We start from the raw sequence: 13,837 nt of genomic DNA, 5'->3' as shown, positions 1-13,837 counted from the left end.
GTTTTCATGTGAAACGCCCACCCTCCAAACAAAGGCCATGTAAGACCAGTCAGCCCTTCTCCTGCCCTAGAATTTATCCAGAATACTTTGCAGCTCACAGGGGTTCCCCACTGAGCAAATCAACATACCTGTAGAAAGTAAGTCAATAATTTGACTTGGTAATCTATTTGTTTCCTCTGTTTACAAAACTCCCATTTCTCTGTATACCGATGGAAGAGAACATAGTTAGTGGGGTGGTGGGTTTTTCTGTATCCCTTCTTTAGAATGTCAAGGCCAGCTGGAAAGCTTTGGATGTGACAGTTCCTCTCTGCTGACATTTCATGGGGTTGGTGTGTAACACCTGTCACCTTCCCCAACTAATAAAGGAAGAAGTGCATCTCAACATAGTCTAGCTCCATGAAGCCCAGATGTGTAGTTTCTGATATAGAGAGATATCTATATAGATTTTTTGGGGGGCTGGGGCTGCCAGTGCTATAGTTTGACTGAAAACTCACCTGCAAACTTTTGGAGGTGTTCGGTCCCCCCCGCTCATAAGCTAGGGTGAAAGATTTAAGTTGTGGTGTCAACCTGGGAGGGAGCAACTACCACAAAACTTGCCAGTTATTGCTGAGTGAGCTCAATCTGCTTTTCCCTTCCTTTGGCCAAAGTGTGGTTTGTATGGAACGGGGGGAGAAATTTGTTTGATCCCTCTTTTAATGTGAAACTGCAGCTTAGTCATCCTGACCACATGACCCAGAAGCTGTCTGTGGACAAACGCTGGCTCCCTCAGCCAGTAAAGCAAGATGAGCGCCGCAACCCCAGAGTCAACCGCGACTGGACTTAACTGTCAGGGGTCCCTTTACCTTTACCATATCCACACTTCCTGAACCAAAACAAATGCTGATAACAGGACAACATCCCCCCAGTTACCCGATAGAAGTAGTACTAGAATATAAAAATACCAGTGACCCAGGAAGCTGCCATATAGCAAGTCAGAGAATTGGTCCATTAGGTCAGTTTTGTCTACCACTGACTGGCAACAGCTCTCCAGGATTTCAGGAAGGGAGTCTCTCTCCCAGCCCTACCTGGAGATGCCATGGAATTGAGTCTGCAGCCAAGGCTGGTGCTCTACATCCAGCTGGTATAATTCCTTTTAATTCCTTGCTGCTACCCGCTCACTACTTTGCCTGACACCTGCTCACTTCACTCTCAAACAAATGCTGCCATGGAGCATCAGCAGTCCCAGCATGCACTGTGTCAGTGTAGCAATGGGGTGGACATGCACATGTGATGCCTGCCAGGCTGTGGGATCCTGAGTTGGCTGCCACTCTGTCTCCAGGGCCTTTCCCAATATCCCAGGCTCTGTGGCACATTGGGAGAAAGCAGCCAGACCAAAACAAGGCAGGCCTATCCAGCCCAGCAACCAACAAGCCTCTTTATCCCTGTTCAGGAAATATGGGAATGGGCCCGGGGGCTGGGGTGTTGCTAGCCCTCCCTCCAGCATAATTTGCCTAAAGGTAGAGCCAGACCCTGCAAGTGTCCCTATTTCCCAGGGACATCCCTGATTTAGAGAAGCTGTCCCAGTTTCTGATTTGATTCTGGAATGTCCCACTTTCCTTTAGTACTGTATGTCCCTATTTTCGTTGGAGAAATGTTGGAGGGTATGGAGTTATCTGATCCCTGAGCTGTCTGAAAGCAATTCTGTATAGGGAAGTGTTTTTTTTAAAAAAATGCTTTTTATGTTTTTATATATGTTGGAAGCTGCCCAGAGTGGTTGGGGCAACCCAGTAAGATGTGTGGGGTATAAATAATAAAATTATGATTATGGGATGGGACATCCCTATTTTCATTGGGGAAATGTTGGAGGGTATGTAGAGCTGCCCCCTGCCTTTTCTATTCACTGTCTCTGTGCCATCCAAGAAGCCAGTTAACCACATGACTTGCTAGCTGAGAAAACTGGAGAATGACTTCTATTATTATAGTCCGCTGCTTCAAAGGAGAGACACCGGTTTGGCCTGGGTGTGTAAGTTTTGGATGCTGCCAACCACAATTGGGTCGGATAGTTGCCCAGTTATTTCATTCCGCCTGTGCTTTCCTTTGTATGTTTCAATCAAAAAAGAGAAACATCTCACAAATTCAGTTTCTATCCAATTTCGATGACTACATTGCTACAACCTACCGGGGAGGTGGGATAGGCAGGGCTTTTGATCCATAGTGTCTCTTCACAAACAAATATATATAAAACACACACACACACACACACACACACACACACACACACACACTGTATTGCCCAAGCTTTTGATTGAAAACCCCCAGCAGTTGCCAAGAGGTTGAGAAATACATTTTCATTAAGAAAATTTAACTGACAAGTTGCTGGCATGGTGCTTGCAGACACCAAAAATGCAACAGCTAATAATCATGATGAAATGTCAATGCACAGCCAGAAATTTTCCTTTTTTAAAAACAACAACAGCAAAACTTCATACCCAGGGCTTTTTCCTGGAAAAGGGTGCTGAAAATTGGCAAGATCCAGTGGCTCGTTGACCCAGCTTGATTTGTGAAGCCAAATGCTACCAAAGGCAGTTACAGAGTAGGTTGCAACTTAAGCAACACCTAAGATCAGATGCGAGTTCTAATTTGTTATCCTTTCAAAGAATTTCGGCTGTATATATTACGGTAGGGGCTTCACTGCACTCTATTTATTTTAGAGGGCTATTCTAAAGAACATTATAAACTCTGACTTGTCTACTCTATATGAATTCCATATGCTAAAGCTTAATTTTAAATGCCATTAAAAAGCACTTAACATTTACAGTATATCAGATCTCTGCTCCTTTAGCAGCTTGGATGTGCTACAGTTTGGAAAATGTTCGGTAGGCAAAAGACAAAAAAGAGCCCTTTAGAAGTCGGGCTCATAAATAATATCCTAGTAGAATCTTCCAGTGCTGTGTTTAAAATTATACTGAACAAACTTCTAAATACCCAACTGTTTTTTTTTCCTTTTTAACCCCTGTTCATTTTTGGGTATAATCTAAAACAAAACAAAAATAAAATAAACATTGACTTTAAAATTAGATTCTTTCTGTAGCGTTTCTCTCATCTCCCTCTAAAAAGTGTATACTGTATTTGCAAACTGAAATATGCTACTGTAGCTATTTATACAGGTGCTTACCTGTGTTCCAAGGTTAAGAGAAGGGCACAGTTTATGAACAGAAATCAAAGATGGCTGGGATTTTTTGGTAAACCGCCCCCTTTTGAGCTCAAACTAATTACATGGTAAACACCTGGAATTTATGCAAGGGTGTTAGAAAGAGCTGATTCAAAGGTCTTCTAAAAGGAACCCATTTTGTGGATTTTTGCCCAAGCGGTTACAAAATGGCTGCTACGACGACAAGCATCGTTCCCCCCACAGACAGACAGAGACTGTTCTTCTGTCACCGGGACTTGTCTTTCTCTCTTGTTCATTTACTAATACAAATCTCTATTTATGAGGAGGATAAGATTATCAAGCCCAATGGTGTTGTGACACAGGTAGCCCCACTGCCATCTTTTTTGAGGAGGAATTTGAGAAGAAGCTGAGGGAAATGTTTTATTTTTCTTAGGTGGAGAACTGAGGGAAAAGGGATATGTTGAGGGAGAATTTGACACTGTTTCTGTCAACCAGTTTCTGGTTTAGAGAGCACTGGGTGGGGTGGGGGAGAGAAAGGTGTATTTGATAACACCACATTTCCGCAAGTCTCTGAATCTCACATAGAAATGTTTTCAAAATGCTCCTAGAGTGCTTCATGGGAAGTTATTGAAGAGATATATATGACTGCAAAGCACTATGTAATAACAGTAGCTACCCAGCTTTTATATAACCAGGGCCGGTGTACTGCCACTAGGCAGAGTGGAATGGCTGCCTCAGGCTAATGACTTGGGGGTTTCATAAGATGGCAGCAAACTGTTAGTGGCTCACTTTATTATTGTTATTTATTATTATTTTACTCCCAGAGAAAATTCTCTTGTCTCAGGTGCCAAAATAGCTTGGCTATCTGTAGGTACTCTGTGCACATTAACCAGGTGTCATCTTGCTGTCCTGTACCAAACAGCAACATAAACCAGTCAGTTGATTGATTGTGAACAAATTCTCTTGGACTGGTTTGCAGGGAATTTTCTTGTTGGGTGAAAAAAATGAAACACTGAAGGAGTGTGGGGAGCAGGCTAGTTTCTCACATAGGCAAAATGAAAAGAATACTGCCTGTGCATTTTGCCTTGTATTTCAGGTTCTACAAATGGTATAAACTGACTTTTTGGGTGTGTGTGTGTGTGTGTGTGTGTGTGTGTGTGTGTGTGTGTGTTAAAACTGGGAATCTAGGGATTATGATTCACACATACACACACACATTGAAAATATGTATGTATTCCTCAGTACTGCCTGGAGTAGGCTTATAGGGTATGCTTGTTTGCTTCTCAATTTGGCCCCTGCCTTCTGTCCTAATGTTTATTTTTGTTTGTTTGCTTTGTGTCCTTTCTGTAAGGAGGATGTTTCCAAGTTACAAAGTGAAAGTCACTGGGATGAACCCCAAGACCAAGTACATCTTGTTGATTGATATTGTTCCTGCAGACGACCACCGGTACAAATTCTGCGACAACAAATGGTACGTGTTGAAATGACACAATTAAAATCACCCCAGCAGATCTAGAGTTGCGGCCTCATCCGGATTGTAGTTCAGTTTTGGTGGTGTAGCTTGCAACGGGAAGAGCAGGAAATGTCTTTGGCAAAGCAATCTTTACTTACCTCTTTATCCCAAAGCACCTCCACACTCTCATTTTTGGGAACTTGTAACCTGCCAGCCTCTACTTGGTTTTGCAGATGGGGGCAGGTTTGAGGCAGACTTCCCCTATACGTATATGGAGCAAGTATTGGAAACATCAAAACACTGCTCCTTATACTTTGAATTTGAGCATTGTGGCTGTATTCTGGACACCATTAATGCATTATCTGTTGTTCTGTGCCAAACTTTACACACCCACTGAAAACCATGCCTATGCAAGCAATTAAGACTATCTCTTCCCATAGTTGTTAATAAATGTCTGATTTTAACTTTTTATATGGCTTTTATTGTTTGGTTTTATAAAGGTTTGCTGTAAACTGTTTTGATTTTTTAAAATGAAATAGCGGCATTTACCGGTATATTTTTTTCTAAATAAATGTTTTTTAAGTGGAGCAAGCAAAAGTGTGTTGGTTTAAATCAGGAATCCCCAAACTGCAGCCGTCCAGATCTTTTGGCCTACAATTCCCATGATCTCTAGCTAACAGGACCAGTGGTCAGGGAAGATGGGAATTGTAGTTGAAAACATCTGAAGGGCTGAAGTTTGGGGGTGTCTGGTTTAAATGCTCAGGGATGCCCTACCTGTGTAAACAATGACGGCTTTCAGTTCAATAACACTGATTGGGAAGCTGCTTCAGATATCCCATATACTGTGAACAACTTGTAAACAACGGTAGCTGCTTATTCTTGAGGCTCGCAGACTTGGTTGCTGCAAAGTGGCCTTGTGCAAAAATGTTTATAATAATCAAGTAGATGCTATTCACTATTATTCATTGGTGTACTTAGGATTTTGCACTTTCAAAGGTTAAAAAAAAGTTAAGTCTACAACATACAATTTAAAGCACATTTCCTTTACCAAAAGAATCCTGGGAACCGTAGGTTTGCTAAGGGTGCTGGGAATTGCAGCTCTTTGGGGATTCTTTGGAGGAAAGCCCTGTGCTTTAAATGTATTGGTGTGGGTGTGACCCAAGCTCCCTGCCCTTGAAATCCTTACAATCTCAGTGTTGACAGTGAGGAAAAACAACAGATGGAAGAGCAAAATGACAAATGGGAGGAAATGGGAGTGACAGTTTTTGTTTCAGCTGGGGTTACAATTTGGGACAAGGATTAAGGCGTTAAGTCAAGGATGTCACCAAAAAGTTTTGGGAGAGGATATGAAGGAAGGTGAGGGGTGTGTGCATGAGATGTATATCTCCAGGCTACATCTCTTAATTGTGGGAGCTTTGAGTGTTTAATTCTTAACCCGCATTCTCCTTCCACAGTCTCCTTAGTATTGGGAAGGTGCCCACTGAATACTTCTTATGACCCAAGGTGTGTCTGTGTCTGTGTTTGTAGCCATTGCTTCTTACTGTGAACTGTGGATGGCAGCTGCTAGGACAGTGAATAGTTTTTCCCAATTCTACCTAGAGACTGTGGATTGAACCCAGGCCCTTCTGTATGCAAAGCAGGTGCTTCCTCTAAAAATAAAGATCTCATTTGTCAAGGTTCTGAATTAAGGGCTGATTTAAATAGCAACATAGGAAACTGTCTTATACTGCATTAGACCATTGGTCAGTCTGCCTCATTATTGCCTACACTGGCTTACAGTAGCTCTTCAGGCATTTTGGGTAGGAGGTACTTCCTCAACCGTACCTCAAAATGCCAGGGATTGAACCTGGGGTTGTTTGCATGCAGACAAGATGAGTGAATGCTCATCTTGTTGGTTTAGTGAGAAAACTAGGGCACAGAAAGGGAGGGAAAGTCTTTTGTAGCGACCTGGGTTTTCAACTAAGCTGGAATTCTTGCTCCCTAAATGAATTGTGGGAGTACAATCTGTTTCACTGGACCAGATCAACAGTACTAAGGAAGCTTAAGAGATGGCAGAAGGAAAGGCGAACGTGCTCGGGGCTTAATCTGTGGTCCAGCTCTGGACTATAATTTCCAGTGCCAAAGCAGAGCTTCGGAAGTCGTGAAGTAAAAATGGAAAAACACAATTCCACCTCCCACCTTGTATGCAAAGCTTGTCAAGCTATCAAAAAGCACTGGGGGGGGGGGGTATTCAACGAAGTTTCACTCAGGGTAGACTCATTTAAATTAATGAACATATCTAAATTGGGTCCATTAATTTCAATATGTCTGAGAAAAACTTTGTTGAATACCACCGTGTATGTGTGTGTCTGCAAACTTATTTGAAGGGTGGTAAATTTAAAGTGGGACCCAGGTGGCACTGTGGGTTAAACCACAGAGTCCAGGGCTTGCTGATCAGAAGGTTGGTGGTTCGAATCCCTGCAATGGGGTGAGCTCCCTTTGCTCGGTCCCAGCTCCTGCCCACCTAGCAGTTCGAAAGCACATCAAAGTGCAAGTAGATAAATAGGGACCGCTCTGGCGGGAAGGTAAACAGCGTTTCCGTGCGCTGCTCTGGTTCGGCAGAAGCAACTTTGTCATGCTGGCCACATGACCAGCTGTCTGCGGACAAACACTGGCTCCGTCGGCCTATAGAGCGAGATGAGTGCCGCAACCGCAGAGTCGGACACGATTGGACCTGATGGTCAGGGGCCCCTTTACCTTTACCTTTAAATTTAAAGTAAAGAAATCCAGTTCAGAGTATTAGTTGGGTGAACTATGGAAGTAAAGAGCAGAGACCTTTTCGTACTACCCCCAAGGCTGTTTAAAAATCTTTAGGTTAAATTTGTTGATGTTGCTCTCTCTAAAAATAAAGCACACAGTAAAAATATAAGACTCTCATTTCGTGACTGGTGATTGGTAGTTGAAAAACAAAGTGTGTTTTTTTTTGGTCTTTTATCTGCTGTATTTACTTCATAATCCATCAGATTTCTGCTCGGTTCTTCTTCACTCATTTAGAAACCTTTTATGGTTGTGATTTTGTAGCTGTCCTTGAATGGCTGGAGACGTTGGGCAAAACATATCGTACTGAATTAAATATACAAATGAACACCATAAAACTAACCTTTCTGCGTTTGCTGCCCTCACAGGATGGTGGCAGGTAAGGCTGAGCCTGCGATGCCTGGGCGATTGTATGTCCACCCAGATTCACCTGCCACGGGAGCCCACTGGATGCGCCAGCTGGTGTCATTTCAGAAGCTAAAGCTCACCAACAACCACCTGGATCCCTTTGGACATGTAAGAGAAATGACTATATATTATTACCGATGATGTTTAGGCTGTCAAAAGATTCCATCTGGGAAGCATGTTGTAGCAAAAATAGCAAAGGGTGTTTTGGAACCATGAAGATTAACAAATTCATTTTTGCATGAATTTTGTATGGACTGGAGTCCAGTTCTTATGCCATAATAAACTGGTTAGTTTTCAAGGTGCCTCAAGACCCTTTGATGTTTTAGGACTACAACTCCTATCAACCCCAGCCAGCTGCAGGTCACACTCATGCCAATGGTCCTTGTGCAGAATCTCTAACTCCAGGTTGAGCTTCCAGCGTAACTCTATGCACTCTTGTCACTGGCACCCAGAATCTGCATAGCCTTCTAGTTTTGATATTCGTGCCAGACATTTTTTTGTGAGTGTTGTCTTTGACTTCCGGCAGCAGGGGATTCAAGCATGGCCATATGTGAGCATCAGATACTCTTTCTTAAGTATTTCAACATTTTTCATTGGTTGCTGACATTGTGTTGTCTGTTTATCCATTCATATTTGCATAAAACTTGGTAGTGTGTTCAGAACTTATGGTGTAAGTCAATCACTCCCCCCCCCCCGGTGTTCAGAAGATTTACACAAAATCTATAGGGTATTTTTTATTTGGAAAATCTTCATGTGCTGAGACTGGAAAAGGATGTGACTGGTGGTTTTTATAAGTGTAGAACCTTCTCCATGGCGCAGCAGTGGGCCAATACGTTGCTTACTTACTGGTATGTCAATGCAAAGGGTACATCTAACTGTAGTGTTAAAGTGCATATGGGAGCATAAGAGTATAAAGGGGCCTATGCAATTCTTAGCAGCAGGCTACTAACTTAATTGCTTTCCCTATATTTACATTTTTAAGAGTTATTTTCTTCCTTCCTCTTTACCTATTATTACCTGGGCTGCTAATATACCACTGTTTATGTTGGTTCAATGTGAATGTTCATTTTGGCCATAACCAAACAGGACATTTTTTTTGTTGGCATTGGAACCTGGATGGCTTGAGCTTCCTGGTATTTTGTTGTGTGGGATATAAAGTTTTGGACACAGGCATTCCCATTTTCCACTCAAGCACAACTGATTCAGAGTTGCATTTTGCAAACTGCTCTGACTCTTGCCTTATTGACAAAAAGGTCTGCGATGGAGTGATCTTACCTGTAGCTTTCCCCTTGAAAATTCACAAGTCAAACATGGTTTTTAAAGCTCTGAGTGGCTGAGGGTCCAAGTAGCTGCAGAGCTGCCTCCTCCAATGCCAGTAGACAAACTGGCTATGGAATGCCCTCCCCCTGGAGTGATGTCTGTCCTCCTTGTTTGTTTCTGTCTATCCAACTCTATACGGTTTGATACTGTGTTGTCTAATACCTAACAGCAGTGGGCAATTATGTGTCTTTATGGTTATATTTTATTGTTTTATCTTTGCTGTACATCACATTGAGCACCTTCTGGAGGAAGGGCAACTCATAAGTCTAATAAATAATAGAATCAAATTTGCATGCATGAACAGTTTCCAACATACCGTAGCTGCCATTCCTCCTTAGAGAAGGAATGTGTTTAAAGCTGTGCTTTGTACATGATACATACATGAATAAGCCATATTATACTAGTCTGGCAAACCTTTGTTAAAATGCATTATAGCCAGGGCCAGGTTTTGGAGGATTCTTGGGTGAGACACTCTCCATGCTGATGCTTGCTTAATTTGTCCCATGCCTAGAACAGAAATCAATTCAGCGAATACGATTGGTATTCATTGCTTCTGTTGCTTTCAGCCTGCAAGTGATACATGATTACACCTGCCCATCCCCGTTTACATTGTGTTTCATTTTCATTGAAATTAATGGGCTGGAATAATATAACAACAACATAATTTATGTCATTAATCACATAAATTATGAAAGTTACGTAATTTCAAAACTGAAACGAATAAAGTAGTTTTTGGCAGAAAAGAAACTGCAGCAGGTATCTGAAGAAGTGTGCATGCGCATGAAGGCTTATACCCAGAACAAACTTAGTTGGTCTCTAATGTGCCATTGGACAATTATTTTATTATTATTTGTGACTGCAGCAGAACACAATTATTACCACTGGTAATATTTTGCCATTTGGGCAGACTGAGGTGCTTCTTTTCTGATGGTGGAGCTTCTCTCTGTTGCCGGGTGGAGAGAGACTTCTGCCCCCTCCCTCCACCTGTCCCAGCATGGCAGATTGGGAGTTTGGAATGCTCCGTTAATCTGCGGATGACTTCATTATGCCTCCCCTTGATGAGAAGAGTGTGGTTTTTTCCATCTGATGTGAACACCTCGTAGGCTTTATTCATGCTGACCTTGGTCTTTTTCTTGGAATAACTGAGATTCTCAAGAAGCTAAAACAATTTTTGCGTGTGCCTTAAAAAAGGAAAAGAAAAAGCACTACAGTAGGAGAAGCCAACACTCTTCAGTGGCAGATGGTTGAAGAGGCATTTATCAGCCTCTAAATGTTAGACATCCTCTTAAGCCACATCTACTTAAAAGCAAAATCCCTCCTCTTGGGGTAAGACATTAATTTATGTATTTCAAAATCTTTACATGCGTGGAGATAATCAGCCTGACAAAAAAACCTGATTTATGTGTGTGTCCTGAGGGTGGCTAGGGATATAACAAGCTTAACTATTTTGACAGATATTTGGGCTTCGAATGATTCTCTTCTTTTCTTTCTTTGGAAGGGGAAAAAGGGGAAGCCTTTTCGAAACATACACAAGTCAAAAATGCTGACACAACCAAAATGTATTCATTAATAATGTCAGATTTATTTAAGCTGCTGTGGATCCAACTACTGCTGGAAAATGATACTCGATCCTTCACAATGCCATTGGAAGGGAAATTCAGTTAATACTATTTCACATACATTGCCCGTCAAGAAAGACCCATCTATGAATATAATGTCTTCAAAATGTGCAGAATAAGTTTGTACATGCAGTAGGCCGGGGAGGGCATTAATGATGTCATCTATCAGAAGTGTGATATGTTTTCATAGGGGTACTCATTCATGAAATGAATTCCAATGTCAGGAAACTGTAGATGTATAGAGCAGAGAGGTTGGGAGATGCCTTGGCCAATCAAAAGGCAGGACTTGCCAACCAGCACAATCCTGGAGAGGCCAGCTGCAGTTCGTAAAGCACTTCTGGAGCAATGAATTTCTAGATCACTCAAGCAAGTGGGCCAGATAATAACCTGCAGGGGGATGGGCACAAACTTGTTGAGGGCTGGCAGAAGGTAAATTCCTATCAGCTAGTAAATTGTTGCATCATTCGCAGTAGATTGGCAAGGGTTTCTAGATGGTGGGCTTTGGAGTTCTAGTAAAAATCTGAAGTAGACCCCAACACCAGCCCAATGCCCTGTTAGCAGTTCTGACCCCCCCTTCCAGGCAGATCACATATTGATTTTTCCACTTCTTGTAACAACTCTAATGCACTGTGCTTTATGATTTTTACTTGTATCTTTATTGCTGCTTTTATTTTTTATGTTGTATTTTATTGTACTGTGTTACAATTTGAAATCAATGAAATTCAAATTGTCACACAATAAAATACTACATATAAAAATAGTTGTTATACCTGTATATTCTATTACAATCTGATTTCCATAGAATTCAAATTTCATTGCAATAAAACACAAGAAACAAAAGAAGCAACAAAGATACAAAAAATGTTTCAATCTGAATGTTTAGTATGATGGATATGCCATCTCCTGTCTTCAGCTACAAATTCACACACGCTGCAGATCATGTGAACGTAGCTCGTGGACCGCTGTTGGTTTGCAGACCACAATTTAGGAACTCATTCCCCCTGTGTCGAACTGCAGGATATCTAATGCCCTGTCTCTGGGTGTGTCCATTCCACAGAGAAAGGAGGAACCCCCAATATCAACTGCTGTCATGCTTTGGAGTGACTCAGTGCCTCCTTGCAGAATCAAGGTCTTTGGGGAATGAGGCAATGCTAGCAGGCATCTTATAAAAGCAAGAGTCCAAGCCAAGGTGCTTAATTAGAGGGAATGCAAAGTATCCCTAGTGGAGAAACCAAGCCAATGTCAATTCCAGGAATGAAATTGGATCAGTTTAGGCAAAAAGGAAGAGACAGCAACAATAGTGGAGCTGAAGGAACATAGAAAGCTGCCTTAGTCCAGCCAATCTGTTCATCTAGTTCAGTATTGTCTACATTGGTCGGTAATCAGTTCTCTAGGGTTTCAGATGGGGGCATTCCCAGGCCTATCTGAAGATACCAGGGATTGAATCAAGGACCTTCAGCATGCAAAGTATAGTATGCATGCTACAGCTCTTACCAAAATGTGGCAGAGCCAGGAAGCAAGGCAAGAAGGAGAGTGGGCTTGGAGCATAGCTGTCAACTTTTGGATTTGAAAATAAGGGATCAGCAGCAGCCTCACCTGTCCCGGGGACAGTCTGGTATATCTAACAATCCAGGATAGCAGCAGGAAACGGCGCTGGAATAAGGGAGTTTCCTGCAAAAAAAGGGAGGCTTGACAGCTATGGCTTGGAGTCGTGTCACACAGGAAGTGAGTCACTGCATGGTCAAATTTATCCACAGGAAGAGGAAATCTTTAAAAGCAGCATGCAAGGGAAGGAACTGATCTGGGGTAGAGGAAAGCGTGCAGGAGGCTGGTGATGTATGCCAGATTATTGTTTTCTTTAGTTAAGTCTCACAGCTAGCTAGTGGGCAATACACTGTTTTCAGGAAAATGACAAAGAACTTTGTGGCAACTTATTTATTATGGCATAAGCTTTTGTGGACCATACCTTTCATCACAGTGACAATTCCTTTAAAGCAAAATAGCTCTGGTCCATGGGGTCACGAAGAGTCGGACACGACTAAACAACAAGTTTCAGTGACTGATTAACAAGCCAGCAAGAACATTTTGCTCTCTGGAAAGGAAGATTCTTGATCCAAGGTATGATGGTGCTTTTCCCCATCCCTTGGGCATTTGGTCAAAATTGGAACAGTTGGCTTCTGGGCCCCATATTTATCTGTCTACAAAGAAGCAGTTCTTCTCCCAGTTGATGTACTTGATAAATATAAAACAAAATGTACAGCTCGTATTTCCTTCCAGTGCTCAAAATGAGGAAATGGAGTAATTCAGTTGACTCATTAGACCAAATGTTTGAAAAGAAAGTAAAAGACAGAGAGCATGTTCAAGAGGGATTATACTTCAGTTATATGATTCCTTGGGAGAAGCTATTAAAATTGTGGGGCTGGCACACCACTGTCTGTTGTTTTGTATTAAATGGGTGATTGTCATGGCAACTTTTGCAGTGTGTGTCACCTGATCTCCTTTGGAGAACCAGGGAACTCTCTTAAAACAGTTCCCAATTTATTTATTTATTTGCTCACGGGTCAACGTATTATGCATTGATTTCAGAGAAAGTTCACATTACAGTCATACCTCGGTTTAAGTACGCCTCGGTTTGAGTATTTTCAGTTTAAGTACTCTGCGGACCTGTCTGGAACGGATCAATCCACTTTCCATTACTTTCAATGGGAAAGTTCACTTCAGGTTAAGTACGCTTCAGGTTAAGTACGGACTTCCGGAACCAATTACACTCATACCTCGGGTTAAGTACTCTTCAGGTTGAGTACTCCGCGGACCCGTCTGGAACAGATTAATCCACTTTCCATTACTTTCAATGGGAAAGTTCACTTCAGGTTAAGTACGCTTCAGTTTAAGTACTCCACGGACCATCTGGAACGGATTAATCCACTTTCCATTACTTTCAATGGGAAAGTTTGCTTCAGGTTAAGTACGCTTCAGGTTAAGTACAGACTTCCAGAACCAATTGTGTTTGTAAACCAAGGTACCACTGTAGACAGAGCAGAGTGGCCTGATCAAACATTATGAATCTTTAACGTTAACTTAAGAATCAGT

General features: G+C 42.0%; 1 protein-coding gene across 5 annotated transcripts in view; it reads left to right on the top strand.

Annotated features, from left to right (window-relative positions):
* Nucleotides 1-13,837, top strand: part of TBX4 (T-box transcription factor 4) — a 73,767-nt gene that overhangs the window by 38,105 nt on the left and 21,825 nt on the right. For 4 of the 5 annotated variants that reach the window (XM_035139416.2, XM_035139413.2, XM_035139412.2 and 1 more), the window contains exons 4-5: nucleotides 4,503-4,622; nucleotides 7,769-7,916. In XM_035139416.2, coding sequence (XP_034995307.1) covers nucleotides 4,503-4,622; nucleotides 7,769-7,916 — 268 coding nt within the window. The remainder of the gene's footprint in view (nucleotides 1-4,502; nucleotides 4,623-7,768; nucleotides 7,917-13,837) is intronic. The other variant, XM_060283098.1, reaches the window with a different exon arrangement.

This window comes from Zootoca vivipara, chromosome 15 (genome assembly GCF_963506605.1).
Source record: "Zootoca vivipara chromosome 15, rZooViv1.1, whole genome shotgun sequence".
Lineage (NCBI taxonomy): Eukaryota > Metazoa > Chordata > Lepidosauria > Squamata > Lacertidae > Zootoca > Zootoca vivipara.
The sequence above is the reverse complement of the archived record's forward strand: the minus strand, read 5'-3'. Positions and strand labels throughout refer to the sequence as shown.